Here is a 22,284-nt window from a genome sequence, read left to right as displayed (position 1 = left end):
CTGTTGGCAGAATAATACCAGCAGGGGGCACTGCCTTAGCTATTTCCCAGTCGATAGATAGAAGCAAGCTAAAAAATGAAAAGAGTTCACATGCATGGCAGGGGGAATTTATTTAGTACCTTATTATTCATCTTCTGATAAAATACACAAGGTGAAACTTATAGTATTTAACACCTCTAACCAAGAAAAGGAAGTCATGCTGTGTTGATGAGGCAGGGATTTCCCACACCGCAGAAATATTGGCCTTGTCTTTATGTCATTGTGGTCAACACCTACTAATGAATCAGACAATTCATGCAAGCATTCTTTAAAGTTAATACATCAATGCAACTATACAGTTCTGATAAGATCTAATCAGAGCACTTCTAAACACCCTTTTGTGTCCTCATTCATTAGACTAGTATTTAGTAAGAACAGTTCTAGAGTTACTACTGTGGGATAATGAGAGCTGTGATGACTCATCCTAGAGAATGCTGCTGACATCTCCACCTGACAACCACTGATCTGTAAAGTGCACTTACCACATGCCAGTAATTTAGTCTGGCTGTGGTAGTATTTTCACACCCTTTCCTACAAAATGGTTGGTTCCAGTGAATGATGATGTAAGAGGGGCTTTGCAGCGCTGTACTAGAAAACACACTGAGTTCTTTTCATTCCACACACAGGTTTCCCTGAAACATCAAAAATTTTATAAAAAGGTGTTTTTTTTCTCAGGTCGGTGTTTATGGGAAAGAATAAAACCACAGTAAAAATGTAAATTAAATCAACTCTTTGTAGTCTAACTGTGCCTGAAATGTAATTGTACCGTACAACGTGTTTCAACATACGTTTATGAATAAACATGATTGTACAACATACATATAAAATTTCAGACAATGTACCAAGTGTTTTTTTAAATGAATTTTGTGGACTTAGTTATCATCTTACTTTAGTTGTGAGCTTTTTTTGAATACAAGAACACATCTTATGTAAACACCACCTGAGAAAACGTTCATTAGAGTCCAATGAACCAGAAACCAGTCTTAAACCATTATTATTATTTAATAAGCATGTCATTGAATGCCAAATAACAGATTTGATTTGACTAGACAGTTGGAATATAATTAGTTTCCCATGAAGCAAAAAAGCCTTGTGAATAGAAACGCACACTGATGGACTGTACCGCCCCTGTTGAGAAATGCTGTCGTGGTTGGTTTTAAAATGTGATTGCACATCCCTACTATTGCCAGGGCTGACATAATTGGTCTATCTGAAGGCCAGAATGTTAAAGTGTCAGTACCTTGGTTGTTGATGCGGATGTTCATGGGGATCTGTGCTGTCATGGCCAGCAGGTTGTGCTGAAGGGCTCTCTGCAGTAGCCGCTGGTGTTCCTCCAGTGGTAGTGCAATCTTCTTCTCTGGGGGCTCGCCGGACTCCAGCTTGTCCCGCAGCTGCTCCAGTGCAGCTACCTGTGCGATGGTGGCAGCCTGTGCAGCCGCAGCCTGGGCCGCAGCTACCGAATGATTGGCCAGAGACGCAGGCAGACGAGTCTGAACCCCGTCATCCTCTACAACAGAGAAAACGATAGAAGGAAAAAACACATTTTAAATTAAGCAAACCATATGGCAACATAGTTTTTTTCTAAGATGTCATTAAAAAGATGTAACCACAGTGCTGAGTAGATCACTTGCATCCGTTACGGATTACAAATTACATGACGAAAACTGTAGTTAATGTAATCTATTATAATCATAATTCTAATCTTAGATTACTCAATTTAGGTATTGTATTCAGACTACTTTAATTACCATTAGATAACTTTTTACTTAAAAAAAGAGAAGAAAATGTATTCTATTCTTTGTTATCAAACTAGGGTTAATGAGTTGTATGAACATCTAAAATTAAAATAATACATTTTATGAAAATTAAAACTGTAAAAATAAAACAAATGAAAAAAAAAAATTTATTTGTTGACCTGCATGTCAATGTGGCCATTAACTGACATCAGAGAACCGTGAATATGCACATGTGTTGTTAAATTATTGAAACATGAACTTAAACTCTCATGGGTCTTTAAGTAAATATTTTATATAAAAAGAGTTTGGCTGACAAAAAAGTATGGGAATCGCTGCATTAATAAAAATGAAAACAGCAATGACATTAAACATTCAAAGTTTCCCAGGTTTTAAATATTTTTGTCCAGATCAGTAATTAAGAAAAAGTCATATGAAAACATATTATCAAGAACTATACATCTCTATATTTTGTCAGTGACTAAGAGGTCCTTTTGTCCCCAAACTCAGAAGTATGAATTACAAATTTACTCACATGACATTTATACAGCCATTCTATATTGTAAATAGAGTCAAAGCTAAACGGTATGACACACAGTAAGATGTTTTAGAAAGAAACTTACTGCCATTGTGTGTGTAAGATGTAATCATGTTATCCATAAAGAAGTATAATCTGATTATGAGCATTTTAAAATGCAATATAATCTAATTACCAGTACTTTATTTTTGGAATCTGGATTACATGTAATCAGTTACTACCCATCATTACGTAAACCATGACCCATTGCATTATATTTTGTGTGTCTGCAAGCAGGTTTTACCTTTCTTAATTTTCTGTAAGGATGAGACTGAGGCTCCGTTGCTGGGCAGGGTGATGCCCATGGGAGGCATGGAGAGTTTGTGTGCGGAGAGCATGGCGGGTGTCCCATTGGGCGAGTAGGAGAAGAGCGAGCTTCCGAAGCCCTGCCTGCGTCCCTCTCGCCGGTTACTGTCGATGGCTGCCTGCAGCTCATTGGGGTTGCTGAGACCCCTCTTATCACATTCGTAAGGATACAGATACTTCATATATCTGCGGTGCAAAATTAAAGGGGTCATGCAATGGAGAATCAAAATATTTTGGAGATTTACACACATAAGTGGTTACTTTATAATAATAATAAAAAAACCTGCAAGTTTAAACTCCCAAGTTTAAAATATGAATTATTATTTTCTACCCTTCTGAAACTCCAGGATTTCATATGCAATCTTAGAGGAGTGTTCTGAACAACTCATGTCTGTCCATCAATCACAAGAGCCATAAAAAAATACCTTTTTTGGTGCAAAAAACTTTGCAACCTAAACTAAATTTGAGAAATGTAATGTAAAAAATCTGAAACTGCATATGCATGAGCATGATGGTTTAAAATGGTTCATAGATCATTAGATCACGGGAGATTCCCCATCTCCTGGAAACCAATGGTTGTGGCCCCTATATTTAAGGGAGGCGACCCCTGTTTAACCAGCAATTATAGGCCAATTAGTATCCTCCCCACAATATCAAAAGTTTTTGAAAAACTGGTGGGCAAACAAATTATTTACCATTTTAATAAAAGTCCTTTTCAATTACATCAGATGCAGTTTGGCTTTAGGATAAATCATTCAACAGAAACTGCTACTTGTTATTTTATTGAAAATGTAAAGGCATTAATGGATAAAGGTGGAGTGGTAGGAGTTGTATTTCTTGATTTACAGAAAGCGTTTGATACTGTAAATCATAATATTCTTCAACTTATTTTATTTAAAAACACTTATTTAAATTTTTCGACAAAATCTGTAAATTTAATTGAATCTTATCTCTCTTCCCGTTCTCAGGTAGTAAAAATGTATAAATATAAATCCAATTCACTATGCTTTTCAACCGGTTTTCCACAAGGGTCCATATTGGGGGCAATTCACTTTAGCATATATTTTAATGATTTACCCATGGTGTGTCAACAATGTCATATCATAATGTATGCTGACAATACAGTCATTTTCGCGCATGGTTAAAATGCCAAAGAGGTTGCAAATAAGTTGACAGATGTTCTGGCAAAAATCATATCCTGGCTCAATCAGTGTTATCGGAAAATAAACGCATCAAAAACAGCTAGTATGTTGTTTTCTAAAGGACATAGCGGTGATATAAAACAGGATATTTACATTTTGGGAGAGAGATTACAGGTTGTTTCGGGATACAAATACTTAAGGGTTCATTTGGAGTCATGTCTAGGTTTTAAAACGCATATTAAAAACGTATGTGAAAAAGGTCAAATTTAATTTAGTTAATTTATATTTTCATTTTATGATTCTTTCTCATATTACTTGTCTGACAAGTTGTTCTTATACACATGCTATAATTGTAAAACCATTGGAATTATTGTACAAACAAGCACTTAACATTTTAGATTAAAAAAAAAGTTTTCACCATTGTCATATCTTAGATATGTATAAATTGCTTAGCTGGGAAAACATCACTTAGGTTAAAAGTCCGCGTGAACCAGAAATTGCTGCCGAATTTATTTCAGTGTAGTGACGTATTTCCAGCTGAAAATTAATACTGAATAGAGGGCATGGTTTTATTTTTGCGTGGTTAAGGATATTCTGTCCAAGCCGTCAAACTGACATCATTAGAAAAGGAATGCCATTCCAGAGAAGTAAATGTTTAGATTTTGATTAAAGGTGCCATAGAATGCACTGATACAATATTTTAAATTATTCTCTAATGTCCCCAGAGTGTGTATGTGAAGTTTTATCTCAAAATACCCCACAGATAATTTTTTATAGCTTTTTGAAATTGCCACTTTAAGGGTATGAGCCAAAACGCGCTGTTTGTGTGTATGTCCCCTTTAAATTAAAATGAGATGGTGCTCCCGCCTCCCTTCTCAGAAGAGTGCGGAGCTTCAAGAGCTCATGCTGCGGACAGACCGGTGTTACGGTTTAACTGGTGGTGACCGTGTTACTGATCCTCACATTGCTTCCAAATGCAATTTTTAGCGAAAACATTCCTATTTACAATCAGTAAATTACAGGTAGCACGTATGGGCAGCATTAGTGAAAACAGGCAGATACAATGGTAGCTTTAGCAACATTAGCTTTACAGAGATCCAAGAAGTTCTTTTGTTGTTGCGTGATGCGTACTTTGTCTGGAGTCTGGACGTTTGCGCACAAAGCATTGGTATTGATCCCTCATTTAGAAGCAACTCCAGCGCTGAACTGACCCTTGTTTGTGAGGCAGTCCGGCATAAAATGATTAGCACAAAGTATAGGACTTTTCCGTTATTTCCCAGGACATTTCCTTCGAAAATGAAATGTAACCACTGTGTCCTCAGTGGTCTACAGAGACTCCTATGTTCGTTGGTGCATCCCAACACATGACACTTTTAATGGCTCTTTGGCACTGACATTGTATCCTCCAGCAGCTTCAGCAATAAAACATAAATGGCAGACCGCTGCTTCTCACTCAGGGCTGTGTATATGCTAATAGGGCAGAGAGCGTCACAAATGGGCTGGACTTTCCCCGAGTATGACGTCATAGACTGGAACAGCTCATGTGGAGAGACTGTTTTATGATTTTTTTTGAATTATTAAACAATGAGTGAGTGGATTTTTACCATTATACACTGGTTGTTTTCACACACTGCGACCACACAACTGTGTACAAACACATTATAAAAGTGATTTTTGCATTCTAAGGCACCTTTAAAGATTTCCAAGACAACCAATTTTTTTCAGTGGAGTAACTTGCACGGATTAATTGTTCACGTCAAAACTAGCTATGTGCGCTAGTGAAGTAAATTAAGTCAATTTTGATTTCATCTGGACTTTAAAAATGTTTATTTAGTTTATAAGATTATGCATGGTTTAGTTCCTCCTCCTCTGGTTGATTTTATTAAATTTAAACCTATTAAAAACAGAGTTAACTAGAGGTGCAGCTAAAGCTGATTGCATAATTCCACATAAAAGAACCTCGTTTGGTCAAGCTGTTTTTTCATTCAGTGGAATTCAATACTACAATCAATTAGAGAATGTATATCATTTAACTAATTTCTTTATTTTTTTTTTGTCAGTTTGTATAATGTGTTGTTTAATTTTTGGTTGAATTTCGGTGTTATTGTTTTTTCTATTTTTTATTTTTATTGGCTTAATAACATCTGGCAAAGGGACTTTCCAATGAAAACTAGCCTTTGGGCTAATTTGGGTATATTTATATTCACGAACGTTGATTAATGTACACTGTCCCTTTTTTGTGAAATAAATAAATAAATGGTGTAAATGTGGTTCACTGCTGTTTATGCATTAGTCATCAAGCCAATGGCTAAACCATCAACTTCACACTGTTCCTGTTAGTAGCATGAAAACCATCTGTTATTTATCTTGTGATTATATACAAAAAGTGATCAAAACGCTGGAGCAGTCAGTTCAAAATAAGTGTGAGTCTATCAGTGATCTGATTCTGTATTTTTGCCAAAACTCCCATTAAAATCATTGACAGTTTACACTGCTCAACAAGTCTGTTATTTACATCGTGTTTTTCACTGTTAGATATGATGAACGCATTTGTGAGATTGCAGAAATCGCGTTGCAATGAGATCCTTGCATCTTGTGCTCAGTAGACATATCTGTATTCGGCTCCAGTGCAGCGCTGCAACCTGATGCAACAGTATTCATTCTAAATATAGTGCTTTAATCAACACTTCTCACTATCAGGTAATCTTGGCGGGTGGTGGTAAAAACACAGTGAAAGTTTTTGAGAGAGTTGAGTTCCTCATCATTCTAAATCAACTCCAGCGCTGAACTGACCTTGTTTGTGAGGCAGTCCGGCATAAAATGATTAGCACAAAGTATAGGACTTTTCCGTTATTTCCCAGGACATTTCCTTCGAAAATGAAATGTAACCACTGTGTCCTCAGTGGTCTACAGAGACTCCTATGTTCGTTGGGTGCATCCCAACACATGACACTTTTAATGGCTCTTTGGCACTGACATTGTATCCTCCAGCAGCTTCAGCAATAAAACATAAATGGCAGGACCGCTGCTTCTCACTCAGGGCTGTGTATATGCTAATAGGGCAGAGAGCGTCACAAATGGGCTGGACTTTCCCCGAGTATGACGTCATAGACTGGAACAGCTCATGTGGAGAGACTGTTTATGATTTTTTTTGAATTATTAAACAATGAGTGAGTGGATTTTTACCATTATACACTGGTTGTTTTCACACACTGCGACCACACAACTGTGTACAAACACATTATAAAAGTGATTTTTGCATTCTAAGGCACCTTTAAAGATTTCCAAGACAACCAATTTTTTTCAGTGGAGTAACTTGCACGGATTAATTGTTCACGTCAAAACTAGCTATGTGCGCTAGTGAAGTAAATTAAGTCAATTTTGATTTCATCTGGACTTTAAAAATGTTTATTTAGTTTATAAGATTATGCATGGTTTAGTTCCTCCTCCTCTGGTTGATTTTATTAAATTTAAACCTATTAAAAACAGAGTTAACTAGAGGTGCAGCTAAAGCTGATTGCATAATTCCACATAAAAGAACCTCGTTTGGTCAAGCTGTTTTTTTTCATTCAGTGGAATTCAATACTACAATCAATTAGAGAATGTATATCATTTTAACTAATTTTCTTTATTTTTTTTTTTGTCATTTGTATAATGTGTTGTTTAATTTTTGGTTGAATTTCGGTGTTATTGTTTTTTCTATTTTTTATTTTTATTGGCTTAATAACATCTGGCAAAGGGACTTTCCAATGAAAACTAGCCTTTGGGCTAATTTGGGTATATTTATATTCACGAACGTTGATTAATGTACACTGTCCCTTTTTTGTGAAATAAATAAATAAATGGTGTAAATGTGGTTCACTGCTGTTTATGCATTAGTCATCAAGCCAATGGCTAAACCATCAACTTCACACTGTTCCTGTTAGTAGCATGAAAACCATCTGTTATTTATCTTGTGATTATATACAAAAAGTGATCAAAACGCTGGAGCAGTCAGTTCAAAATAAGTGTGAGTCTATCAGTGATCTGATTCTGGTATTTTTGCCAAAACTCCCATTAAAATCATTGACAGTTTACACTGCTCAACAAGTCTGTTATTTACATCGTGTTTTCACTGTTAGATATGATGAACGCATTTGTGAGATTGCAGAAATCGCGTTGCAATGAGATCCTTGCATCTTGTGCTCAGTAGACATATCTGTATTCGGCTCCAGTGCAGCGCTGCAACCTGATGCAACAGTATTCATTCTAAATATAGTGCTTTAATCAACACTTCTCACTATCAGGTAATCTTGGCGGGTGGTGGTAAAAACACAGTGAAAGTTTTTGAGAGAGTTGAGTTCCTCATGCTATGCTCATTTCATATGCAAAGATGTTAGCCAATCATAGCATTGGGCGTTTCCATTCTACATGTGCAAGTAAACATCATTTCTCCTGTGAAGGTGTCGGTGAGTACGTACTGTGTTCTGAGAGTGAAGGCAGCGCTGGTGATGGAGGTCGGCAAGTTCAGGCCCTTTGTGATCTCCCTCCACAACTTTTTATTTATGACCTCCACCAGACCACCCTTTTCTGTCACCAGCTGGTACAGCATGTAGAGGTCCAGCACCTGCTTGGCCATGATGGGAATCCTGTTCACTGGAGTCCCTGCACGGAAACCAACAGCTGCACTGAGTGATTTAGCAATTTGAATGTATCCTCTACAAATGAAAGGAACTCCCATTTTAGTCTTCGTTTGGGAAAACGGCAGAGTTTCTAGCAGATTATCGTGCACATGCATTTGTGCTATAAATAACCCTAGCTAATAAAATTTATCTCCCAGGTCATTCATTTATTCATCAGGAGAGGGTTTAACAGGTGTTGGAGAACATTTTCCACAGCCAGTGCAGCAGGTTTAATAGGAACACGTTTCAACAGTTTCAAGGCCGGATCATGACATGGACATGTGTTCGAACTCCCATATTAGCCTTGCTTCAGCATGATATGAAGAGAGAAAACTGCAGTGCATCTATATAAATACCCACAAACATCACTGTAGAGACATGAAAGATTAGCTGGGTGTTGATGTGGAAAGGTCTGGGTCATAAAGGTCTCTATATGATGACATATGGAGATGTTTTTGATGCGTAAAAGTGATTTTCTTTACACACACCTCTCTTCTGCATAAAGCTGAACAGATCATCCAGGAACTCCTTCCTCTTTGGGTCACTGTCCAGTTCATAGAGCTGCATATGAAAAACACACAGACAGACAAACAAGGTTAAAAAGAGTAGTGCATGAAAATTTGCTCTCATCACTCTTGATTTTTTGCATTATATAAGCAATAAGCTATAAGAGCCTGTGCTGTTTTGTGAAAAAGTCATAGCTAAACAGAACAGTTAGCTAGCAAGCGCTCGAAACTAAACTAATAAAAATAATAAAAAAAAATAAAGTGTAATCATTTCATTAGAAGATATAGTTTCTGACATTAAAGTGTATTTAAGGTGTAAAAAATGGGTGATTTGAAGGTTTTGCACATTACAGCTGTTACCAAGGCCATGTTTGGTACAGCATGCTAACATAATACATTTACTACTATGACCTGCTATATTTGCCAAAATAAGCAGTATACAAGGCACATTGCGCAGAATAGTGCATACCAAAATGCAGCGCTCAAGAATTTCTTTTCCATTACAATTAAATTAATAATAATAATAACAAATTAAATATATATATATATATATATATATATATATATATATATATATATATATATATATATATATATATATATATATATATATATATATATATATATATATATATATATATACATACATACACACACACGTTTTTAATTTATATCATAATTTCAAATATATCAATTATAAATGTTATATTATTAATTATAAATAATACATTAATAATAATAAAACAATTTTTTTTTTTTACAAATTAATATTGTTTATTTTAATTATTACATATATTTAAGATGAACAATTCTTATATTTATGACATATATATATATATATATATATATATATATATATATATATATATATATATATATATATATATATAGATAGATAGATAGATAGATAGATAGATAGATAGATAGTGTATATAAGTATATAAATCATGCAATAATAAAATAAATGTAAATGTAATTATATAAAATTATTATTCACTTAAATTTTTCTCTCCTGTGAAGCATTTTCAGTTATGTTTTATGTGTGAAAGGTGCTATATAAATAAATCTTTAAATAAATCTTTCATAGATAAATAATTATTTATTATTATTTTCAAAATGATGTCCACAAAATGCAAACTAACCAAAACGGTAACTTGCTGAATTAAACATGCAACATGATGAGGTGATAAAATATAGTGAAGCCAAGTGATAACAATACAGCACACTATACTTTGGAACATTTATCATTGCATAATGCATTATTTCACATACTATAAAAGTAGGCAGCAAGTAATCACCAAGCTAGTTCCTAGTATTCCTGAGGACAAGAACTGTTAGTTTTATGATGATTCATAAATTAACACATTAAAAAAATATATAAATGTAAAATGGTATCTTAAATCTTTCGTTTTAATTAAAGCAATATTTCTAAAAAATGTGTGAATGTCTGAAGGATCTTAATGATAACAGAAGCTTCATGTGCCAAAAAGGTCACACTATTAATTCACGCACAGCCAGAAAAACAGTGCTGGTAGCAGAGCAATGGGCAGCGTTAAATTGGTCATTATTTTTTCCCCTTCCCTTCTTCCTTTCCTCCACTGCTCCTGAGCTCTCATTTAGCAGCAGAGGGGGGAGGGTCTGAGTTAGAGTAAAGGTAACGCTGAGGGCCAATGGAGGGTTAATTACAGGATGTATGGGTTTTTGAGGAGTGCCACACTATAAATCTTTCAAATGAAATGCCTCTTCTCTATTTTTTGTATGGTACTCAGCCCCACCCTTATATTTATATCCATAATTCTGTGTTCAAAACCAGTCACCCAGCGGGGAGCTTCATATCAGAGTACTATGTAATTCTTAAGGAAGAATCATAAGGAATTTAACATATTTGTCTCAAAAAAATGCTTTGAGAACTCATAAAACTGTAACTGTTTTGGATTCATTTCAAGATTGAAAAGAATCAATTACAAAAGCAATGCTTCGATTATCAAAAGACTATGATTGAGGCAGTCCAATTTTAAACCAACAAATTAAGCCTTTCAGATTGCTTTATTTAAACACTGGCTCATAAGAGTCTTTTTTTTTTTAAATCAGAATAGCGAAACACTGTTATGGGGCTTTTTGCCGCATTTATGTCTTGTAATAAATAAACCACAATTACAAAATTAATCCACTACTATATTTTATGTCTGAGTACAGAAAGTGTGAATAATGTAATGACCTTTCCTTTAGCGGAGTACTGGAAAATAAAGCACAACATAAAGTTCACAGCTATAATAAAAATACATATGTAAAACGTGTGATTAATTGTTGAAAGTCAGTATACAGAGAAGGCGTGCGCATGGTTGCCAGGTTTGGATGATTAAGCAAACAAAATGAATCAATTCATGAAAAAAAGCTCTGATTAAGGATTTAAACTCTTGAAATCTGGCAACCACAAAGTTTGTTAAGGCTTGTTACCAATGCAAGATAACGCAAATACCAATTAAAAATCAAATGTTTTCAGGATAAATAACCAGTAAGCAAATATCACAGATGATAATGCTTAATAAACTGTGAGAAGAAGAAATTGTGTACACAATTAAAATATGATTCATCATGTAGCCCTAAGGACGGACATATTAAAAACAATCAGCAGGTAAAGAGGAACCAGTCATTATGTTTACAACTTTCTGCTTGAAATCTTCCTCTCAGTGGCCTTTAGCTTTCACCGATGGATAGAGCTATAGATCCTTTTGCCCTTAATTCTGCTGATACACCCTAAGCCCCCTCCCTCACGCTGTTTATCTGTTTGAAGCGGGTGGAGGCAGAGCCGTCTGAAATTACCTCAAATGCAGGGTGGAGAAATGTCCCAGAAAAGAGTCGGCTGGATGTGAATGTTTCACTTCAAATGATTTTAGACCTTAAATGTGGTTTCAAAAATTTGGTGGTAAATTGCTGGTAAATTTAGCAAAAAGTACTGACCAACATCACAGCAATACAAAGATAAACATAATAAACAACCTAAACGGGAGAATACAAACAAGCATTTGTGTCCTCATTTGAATTCAGGAATGTTTCCCAAGAAATGGGCTACAAAAATAATTACACAAACACATGTAGGGATGCACAATAAATCCTATTTTAATCGTAATTGGGATTTCTGTTTCTCTCATTTTATTAAGCATAATCGTCTGATTTTCGCAATTTTTGCCTACTGATTATTTATGCTAGAGATGCTTTATTTTAAAGGGGTCAAATAATGCGATTAAAATTTTTCCTTGCTCTTTGGAGTGTAACAAGCTCTTGGTGCATAAAGAAGCTCTGTAAAGTTGCAAAGACTAAAGCCTCAAATCCAAAGAGATATTTATAAAAGTTAAGACTCGTCCACGCCCTCCTAATATTTTAATTAAACATGCCCCCACATGTCTACATCACGATGTGGGAAGATTTGCATAATGCCGCCCAAATATTCACGCAAAGAAAGGTGTAACTTTTATTCTTGCTGTTGCCCCCGGCGCCATGTCGTATTTTAAGGGGCGTAACATTTCCGTCACATGCTTGAGGTATTCAGCCAATCACAATGCACTGGATAGCTGGCCAATCAGAGCACACCTGGTTTTTTAAAACGATGAGCTTTGTAAAAAACTACGCGTTTCAGAAAGGCAGAGGAGAAACAATAATGTGCAGCATGTGGAAAATAATGTGTTTTTTGAACCTTAAAGGGATACTCCACCCCAAAATGAAAATTTTGTCATTAATCACTTCCCCCCATGTCATTCCAAACCTGTTAAAGCTTTGTTCATCTTCGGAACACAATTTAAGATATTTTGGATGAAAACCTGGAAGCCTGAGACTGTCCCATAGACTGCCAAGTAAATAACAGTGTCAAGGTCCAGAAAAGGTATGAAAGTCGTCGTGAGAATACTCCATCTGCCATCAGACGTGCAATCGGGGTTATATGAAGCGACGGGAACACTTTTTGTAAGAGAAGAAAACAAAAATAACTACTTTTTCCAATAATTCCTTTGTCAACAGTCTCCTCTGTGTCTCTCCATATCACCGTATGCTGTGTATTCTCTTCTGTGTCATCCGCGCCACAAGGATGCACTGTTTTATATCAAATCAAAGCTGAATACACATAGAAACAGTGCATCCTTGTGGCACGGATGACACCGAAGAGCATACACAGCATACGGTGATATGGAGAGACACAGAGGAGACCGTTGACAAATGAAATCATTATTTTTTGTTTTCTTCTCTTACAAAAAGTGTTCCCGTCGCTTCATATAACCCAGATTGCACATCTGATGGCAGATGGAGTATTCTGACGATGCCTTTCATACCTTCATACCAGACGACGAACGGAGGTTTTACGGGTTTGGAACGACATGGGGGTAAGTGATTAATGACAAAATGTTTATTTTGGGGTGGAGTATCCTTTAAAACTGCATGAACACATTTCATTACACCAAATACACAAAATAATGTTCTTTTTAGCAACATCATATGACCCCTTTAATTTGGCATTTGCATTATCTTGCATTGGTAACAAGCCTTTATAAGCTGTCATGGTTGGGTTTGCCAGATGTCAAGAGTTAAAATCCCTGAATCAGAGCTTTTTTCATAAATAGATGCATTTTCTGCTCAGCGATTTACCTAATCCCAACCTGGCAATCATGAAATGTAAAATTAAAAAAATAAATTCTAAAATGACAACAATCAAGATTAACAGTAATGTTTTAAGCAAACTAATCATGATTAACAGTTTAAACATTATCACGCAGCCCTAGTTACAAGTAACAAAATAAAGGTGTGTAATGCTTTTATGGGTCAGTTTTACATCTCAAAAGGTTTTCAGAAGTGAGCAAGTGAATGAATGCTGAATTTGATACCTTGGATTGACAGTGAGAAGGTCTGACATTGTTTCGATGACACGTGAGCTGTTGGCCTTGAAACGAAACGAACATTTCACACCTGCCAATCACCTCAAGAGGCAGGCAAAACGACAAAAGGGGGGAAGGGCCGGAAATGAGCGAGGCCCAAATGGGGGAAGGGTAATTATGAAAGCACATAAGAACAGTATCAATCTCATAGAGACGCCTGTTCTCAGACACCTCAATCTGACTTCATTTGAATGGTGGTGTTGCACTGAAGGCAAAGGAGAATGTGGTTTCTGTATTACTGAGAGAAACTAAAGGGTCACAACGTCTCTAGCTAAAGCACGCCTTCACCAGAAACACCTGCAGGGAATAAGAAATTGACTTCTGAAACCTGAAACTCTGAATTCTGGCTATATTATTCAAATTAGTTATTAATTTAACCCATACTGAAATCTGTGTGGGCCGTGAGTCAGTCCAAAGTTTTGAATACACTCAATAGATAGCATGAAAAACCCTGCATGGTAATAATAACTATTAATCATGGTTATTTTGCTCCAAAAATATATATTCATTTATGAGAAAAGATCTGACTGGGGGATTTAAACTCTTGATATCTGCAAGACAATGTTTTCAGGATAAATAATAAGCGGACAATTATGCTTAAATCGCGAGGAGCGAAAAAAACCTGATCACAATTAAAATACAAATTTTCATTAAAAAAAAACAATTAGTGATGGAAAACATCACTATCAAATTTTGATTTTTGCCTATAAAAATGCCTATTCGATTTTTGACAGTCAATGGGTGAAATATCTCCATCGACTTACATGTAAGGAGACTAATGAACACATTAAAAATGTAACATAAAATGGTGCATTATTTGGTCCTATAGTGTTAACTAAAGCAATACAGCAACACAGATGACAAAATTAACTTTAAATTTGAGATACTTGCTCTGACAGAAATAAAGAGAGCAAAAAGGAGGGACTATCAGCTAGGTATCAGGTTACATTTGGTATTGTAAAAGCACCAGTCATTTATTGCACGCTGAACCCTGTACACTTCCTATCAGGGTTATTATATCTAAAACTAAATTCGTAAAACAATGTTACATAAAATAAAAATAAAATATAAAAAAAACTTACATTTATTTTATTTAAGCTACTTTCCAAGATAACATTTCCCATTTTCCTTTTTAACTTTAGTTTAACTTGATGTACTAATAACTGAAAGAAAAAAAAATATATATATATATAAAATTAATTAATTATAATAATAATAATAATAATAATAATAATAATAATAATAATAATATATATATATATATATATATATATATATATATATATATATATATATATATATATATATTAGGAATATTTTATTTAAAAACAACAAAACTAACAAAAATTGTAAAAACAACTAAATTACTATAAATAAAATTAACAAAAGCAGAAAATATGAAAAAAAATCTTATTCAAATTATTAACAAAAAGCAATAATAATATATCAATGTTACTAAATTAACACTGCTTCCTGTCTCACGTCTCACGTGGCCTGTTCATCTCCAACAATTAGAAACTGGACAGACACCCTCTTCTCAGGTCTCATTCACAAATGTTATGTATGTAAACGCTTGTGTGCAAAATCTGTGTGGGCGAATGGTTTCACAGAGAAAAGATGATTCATAAATAAATGTACACATTTGACTAAATTTAGAACCAACTCAAACCACATGTACTGAAAAAACCCTGACTCTTGGTTGAAAGAAACAAGTATATTAAAGGGAAGAAAACTCCTTAAAGATGAAAAGACACTCCAGGCTTATGGACAAAAAGTTTAAGAGTCATGCCATAATTAAGGGTATCTATTTTAAATTTATTTATAGAATCCAAATACATTAGAAAAATACTGTAGATTGATTTTAAATTACATTTTCTTTCAAACAAGAACATTCTTCATTTTACTCATGTCCACAAATATACTGTCAACAGTGTTACTAATCTACCCTTCTGTGATGTCATTTTCTTCTGTGGTGGATGAATTATGGTAAATGCCCTCTTAATTTTTTTTCTATATTTGATCTCCAATGACCAATTGCCAAGGAGTTTATTAATTGCCCATCAACTATGTTGGTCACATTGTTATGGTTTGCAATATTTTTATGATTTGAATTCAAATAAATATTCAAATGTGAGGTTAACCTGATTAAAAAACACTGGTTGACCAGACAGAATTCTGAGATTAAAATTAAGAGTCAAAATGGTAAAATTGTCAACTATGTTACCTGTCAACCCAAGCAGTTTGTCCCACCTCCAAGGAGAACATTTATAATCTTTATAATATCAAACTGCCGTTTAATGATTAACCTTAGAAAATAGCAGATAGGTTACACTGATAAAATACATAAACTGAAACCAATAGTTGTTTTACTGAGAAAGCATATTTTTTTTAACACCTTTTTCCTGATTTGAAATGTACCCTAAATCATAGAATGACTCTTAAGAGAGAAGTGTGATGCAATGGAAAAGTGCTAGCCTAAGCTTTTCTTCCATCTTTGTTTACATTCCAATGTCTAGAGGCCCGAGCCTGACATCAGCTCTGAAGCAGCAGCAATGTCGGGACAACATCCAGCTATGAACTACTCCCGATAACAGCAATTCCTGTCTACAAGTGCTCGTTTTTCCTGCTTGGACATGAGTGAGTTATCTGTGTAATTAAAGCTGTTTGAATGGCAGAATGCCTTTGGGAGATGTCTGTCTGAAACAAAATATGAATACATGATGTCTCGTCTACATTAACAAGACCATTTATTCACTGTGTAGAACTTTATTTCTGAGACAGGAATAATTTAACGGTTGACTGCTAATAGGTCAGTGGTGAAAGCAAATCTGTGAATTTGGCAAATCTGGCACTGATATGTTTATACATCAGGAGCTGTGAGAACAGTATTTAAACGGTTTAAACAAAGAGTGGGACCTGGAATACGCAGGGCTGGACGATAAATCGCATCTTAATCATTATCATCATTTCTGCTTCTCTCGATTTATTAAGCATAATCATTTGATATATTTGCCCGCTGGTTATTTATCTTGAAAACCTTTCATTTTAAGTTGGCATCTTGATTTGGTAACAAGCCTCCACAAGTTTTTATTGTTGCAGTTGCCAGAGTTGAAATCCCCTAATCAGAGATTTTTCTTAAATAGATTTTCTGCCTAGTGGTTTACTTAATTATCCCAACCTGGCAACCTTGTGCACATGATCTCTCTCTACAATAGAGAAGAAAAAAAAAAAAAAAAATCACAGACAAACATGTAAACTGGAGTTTATGTGATATTCTGCTTAAATAAAAGCGTAAAACAGCCAGTCTGTTTTCTTTCATGCGATTGTTTGCGCCGTTTGCTGTTTACATAATATATGTGTGTTTACTGTGTATAGTTATTATGTATATATAAAAACAAACACATGCATGCATATATTTAAGAAAAATGTTATTTATATATTAAATATATTTATATATAATATAAAATATAAGAATATGAATATATAAATGTATAAACGTAAATATATACTGTATGTGTGTGTATTTAAATATACATAATAAATACACACAATACACATACATGTATAATGTAAACAAAAACTTTTATTTTGGATGTGATTAATCATGATTAATCGTTTGACAGCACTAGTTTGCTGCAACCAAATCCAAAAGCAAACCATGCGATGCTCTCTTGATTTGTGCTTGTGAAAGGTCAATAATTCTAATGAGGTGTAAAAAAAAAAAAATTGTAATTATAAAATATTGTGCAGCCCTATAATAACGTGACAATACCGAACATAATTAGCAAGAGTTTACAGCAATCCACCAACTGGTCAAGCCATGATAAGAAACATAATTAGCAAGAGTTTATGAAAATCGAACAGACGTTCAAACAATAAAAACAGTGACAATAACCAAATGTAATTAGCAACATTATCCATTGATTTAACAACTGTTTGACAGACAAAAACAAAGTGATGACCCCAAAACCAATTAGGAAGTGTTATGGTAATTGGCGGTAACCAACTGATGATAGAGCATAAATAGCAAGAGTGCATGTCAATTCTGAAAATGCATGAAATCTTTATAGCTAGTGGGATATATTGATGGATCAAAACTGCAACTATATCATATAAAATATATATTCAAATCCAAGCTTCACTTCAGCTTGGTGCATTTAAATGGCTCTCCTCCCCTCAGTTTGCAGTGAGCAAATCAATGTTTAATGTTAAAACCACTAAATGGCAACTGACTGTAGAGGGTGTGATGAATTTTTAAAGAGCTCTTTTCTTTACTGTCCATCTGGGCTCCATTTGTCCTGCTGTTCATGTTTACAGCGGACATCAAAGGGTACTTCTGTTTTTCTCAGGAAGTTTGTGTGAGAGGAAGAAGTGTAACATTTTATAGAGCTACAAAATGATAAATTCTTTTCTCTTCATATTTGATAAGGATAGTCTCTTATTAAAGAATAACAATGCATCTAATTGGTTTATGACAACACAAGTTAAAAGTAAATTCTCAAATCCAGTTGCATGGGAAGGCTAGTGCCACCTTAAACCACAGAGCAACAATACAGACACAGTATGAATTATATTGATGCAACAAACCACTTGAGGATGTGCATTACAGTGGTTTTACAGTTAAACTTAGCAGGTTTCAACTAAAAATGAATTCATGAATAATCATTTACTCCCTCTTATGTCATTCCAAACCTGTATGACTTTCCTCTGTTGAACATAGATATTTATCAAAAAAGAAAGAAGGTCATACAGGTTTTGAACAACATATGGTGTGAAAAAAAACTCTTTAAATGAAAATTACAGTTTGTTTTACACAAAAACATTGCACATGATTTCACAGAACTTCTTCAGTACATCTGATATGCAGATACACTTATGTGAAGCACACATCTGAAATTCAGTTAATGCATCTTCTTGACTAAAATAAAGAATTACGCACATAACATTACATTGTAGCATATATTTAGAAGAAATTAGCTCTTTATATTTTACTTTCTTGGCTCTTTATCACCATGCCGTGCTATAATTGATGTAGTAAGTGACAATGATGAAATCAGAGATGCTCCCCTTGAAATCCGATCAGCTGTGGACTGTTTAGAGTTACCACGTACTGTAGCAACTTTCAACATTAATATAGAATGCATGGTCAGAGGCATTCAAATGAATAACTGCTTCAAATAAATGTCTCATCCACTCAGAAACTAGCTTCAGAACTGCTTTTTTTATATGAAATAAGCAAATAAATAAATAATACAGCTTCAAATGCACAGAAGCATTTTTTAATGTACACACACACAAAAATATATCTAAATAGTTTTGCTCAGAAAAATTAAAACGACACAATGTACAGAAAAGATAGATAGATAGATAGATAGATAGATAGATAGATAGATAGATAGATAGATAAGTGTTTTATGTTAACAACTGTCAGTTGTTATCAGGAAGAGGAAGTTGCATAAAACCACCCAGACAGTGCAGGGACGTATAGATTCGAATCCTATATGAGGTCTATAAAATTCTGCTCAGAGGATGATTTAGTTAAACAGAAACAGAAACCACTTTGAACAGAAACCAATTTGCATAGGAACAAAAATCTGCCACAGACAGACTTTTCTTGTATCTTACTTACAAGAGGATGAATTTAACAATATAGAATAGAAAAAAGGCAAATCACATCAATTCCAATGAATTAAAACCACAAACTTGGCCAGCAGCAGACAATAGTACTAAAGCCATCTCATTGTGTGAATGATTACGACATGCCGTTTTTGATACCAGTGAATAAATCTGCTGGTTTTTTCCAATTCACTTTATGGCAGGAACAGATAGTTATGCTAGAGAATTTGGCAGCATGCCTTAAAACACGATTAATTAATATCTGTATCAAACATAATCAGAGACACAGTGGCTTTGCATTTATTTTGACCGTGTCCCAGCTGCTGCAGGATACAGACCAGCTGTCAGCCTTTCACATGCTCTGCGTAACGCCGGAGGACAGGTTGACTTGTACTTAGAAGGTTTCTGCAGGTTTTATGAAGTTAAATATTTAAAGACCTTTTTAAGACTACATAAAGAAAATTTAAGGAACACAATGTGTATTAGCAACACTTCACAGTTCAAAGTGAAAATACAATTTCCAGCTGATCTCTTTTTTTCCCCATTGACAGATATTTGTTCTGGTTTTAAACTGAATTTTGTTCAATTTCTCAAAAAGCCAAGGCTTCACAGCTTTTTACATCTTTTTTGCATCTCAAGCAAATGTATCTTGATTTAAGGATATTTCAATTGGAAAACAAGACAAAAATACTGAAGATTCTTTTATTGCAATGCATGCAACATTTAATGCCATGACTTTATGAATTTAACCCCGGTTTCACAAACAAGGCTTAAGCCTAGTCCCTGACTAAAATACATTTCTGAGCTGTTTTAACTGAAAGAAACTTGCACTGCCATATCTTAAAATATAGGAGTGCCATTGTTTTGTCTCAAGATGCACACTGGTAATGCTTTTTTTAAGGAATGTTTATAAAAGACATTTAAATGTTGTAATTGAACTATGGCCTAAACCTGGCTTAGTCTAAGCCCTGACTGTGAAACCAGGCCTAAAACCTTCTGCTCTGATTTAAGACTAAGAATTTGTGGAAGGGTGAATTAAGACTTTTTAAGACCCACAAAAATGAGTCATGGGTTTTATTTGTTAAAGTGTGCCAGAGTTCAGTTTGGAAAGGTTCCAGCTGTGACGGCCGATAAAGACTATGGCGTTTTTTTTTTTCTGGCAGGGTCCAGATTATCACTTTCCCTCAGGCACATTCCTCACTGCCCCCACCCACCTGCCCAAAATAAACCACGGGCCTTAACCCTTTCCACATGTACAGAAGCACACACTACACCAAACAAACTATTGTTACGAGGCAACAAGTAAATATGTCTACAATCATTAGTGTGTTGTTGCAACTGGGCGTATCATCCAGTTTAGCATTCTCATATTCAGAACGCAAGCAGGGGTGTAAAGTATTCATTATACAACCATTCAAGTACCACGCAATCATTGTGCAACATCTCAACGCACAGACAGCGCTGCATATCTTGACTCTTGATTGCATAACTGACCACAATACTCACGTTTTCTAGCAACGACTTGATATGAAGATCATACTTGGAACTGAACGCTAAAGCCCCAATAGCATTTCTGTTGTAAACACCTGCAAACGCTTCAGTCAGCACATCACATGCCCAGCATATGCAAATCACATGACCTTGTACTCAAAAGCAGGGTACAAAATGTTCAAATCCAACTTGATTATTCAAAAAATAATAACCTGCAATGCTCCTTAATCGGAAATCTTGGTTTAAAAATTCCCCAGGAAGGGTACAGACGTCACAGCACTTCTGGAGCACATGAAACAGTCATTATGGGAAAGCAGTGTTACAATGACATGGAACATAATCACAACAGTGCTACTGCATGTTGCCTTTCAGTTCCATAAATCAGCCACAAATTATCTTACTGACTAGTGTTTTCCAAAGTACCTGTACCTGATACTTCAATGTTAAAAACATAATACCAGGCTTTCTCTAGTACCGGTAGTAGAGAGTATCAGGTCGATTTTTATCATCTGCTGATGACAAAAAAAAAAAAAAAAAAAAAAAAATACAAAATCTGATTACAAAATAGATCTGTGCATTAAGTCTTGCAGTGTAAATGCAACAGACCTGCCACATGCTCTGTTACCTGTAATGTGTTTCTTTGTTATTTTATTATTTTCATTTGATCTCTTTAATGCAGTGGGGGAAAGAAACATTAAATTGCTTGAAGTGTGTTTTTTTATTTGTCTGGCAGTGCATAACGTAGCTGATTGACAGGTTTTGTTGTCATGACCTCTGCTCCAAATGAAGACTCTTCATTGTCTCAAATAGCAGGGCTACCGAACTCTTTCTGTATGTAGGAGGGAGAGACCTTCAATATTCAAAGTTCATTTTGAGAAATCAACAAATATGCATGTGTGGGATTCTGCATGATCCGGCATTTGGCTCCATGTTCTGAGATAAATCAGTAATTATGTCTTAAACCTTCCTTTATTTTGAGTCACATGACATCTTAACAAGCCCCAGGCTGCACTTACGAGCTAAACAACTACAGCTAATATATAGTTGTGTGGCAGACCATATTTGTTAGGAATGTCACTGTTTGATATACGTTTCAGGTTTAGCAAACATCAAGAACAAACATAAATACATGAAGTAATAAAATTACTTCTTTTACAATTTCTGGATTGTAGCTCCAGTCTTAACACCTCTAACTTGTGATTAGTTGTGCAACAATATAATCGAAAACTACAAAATGTTAGTATTTAAATGTAGTGCATTTTTGAGCAGTGACGGTCAGATGTACTTGATG

General features: G+C 34.8%; 1 protein-coding gene across 1 annotated transcript in view; it reads right to left on the bottom strand.

Moving 5' to 3' along the window:
• The window catches only part of arid3a (AT rich interactive domain 3A (BRIGHT-like)), a 41,727-nt gene that overhangs the window by 4,112 nt on the left and 15,331 nt on the right, over positions 1–22,284 (bottom strand). Inside the window, exons 4-7 of the mRNA XM_042766082.1 lie at positions 8,947–9,019; positions 8,258–8,441; positions 2,594–2,841; positions 1,280–1,546 (exon numbers count right to left, since the gene is read on the bottom strand). Of these exons, the coding sequence (XP_042622016.1) occupies positions 1,280–1,546; positions 2,594–2,841; positions 8,258–8,441; positions 8,947–9,019 (772 nt within the window). The remainder of the gene's footprint in view (positions 1–1,279; positions 1,547–2,593; positions 2,842–8,257; positions 8,442–8,946; positions 9,020–22,284) is intronic.

The sequence above is a fragment of the Cyprinus carpio genome, chromosome A11 (assembly GCF_018340385.1).
Source record: "Cyprinus carpio isolate SPL01 chromosome A11, ASM1834038v1, whole genome shotgun sequence".
NCBI classification, from domain to species: Eukaryota; Metazoa; Chordata; class Actinopteri; order Cypriniformes; family Cyprinidae; genus Cyprinus; species Cyprinus carpio.
Note: the sequence above shows the minus strand (reverse complement) of the source record. Positions and strands in the feature narration are given on the sequence as shown.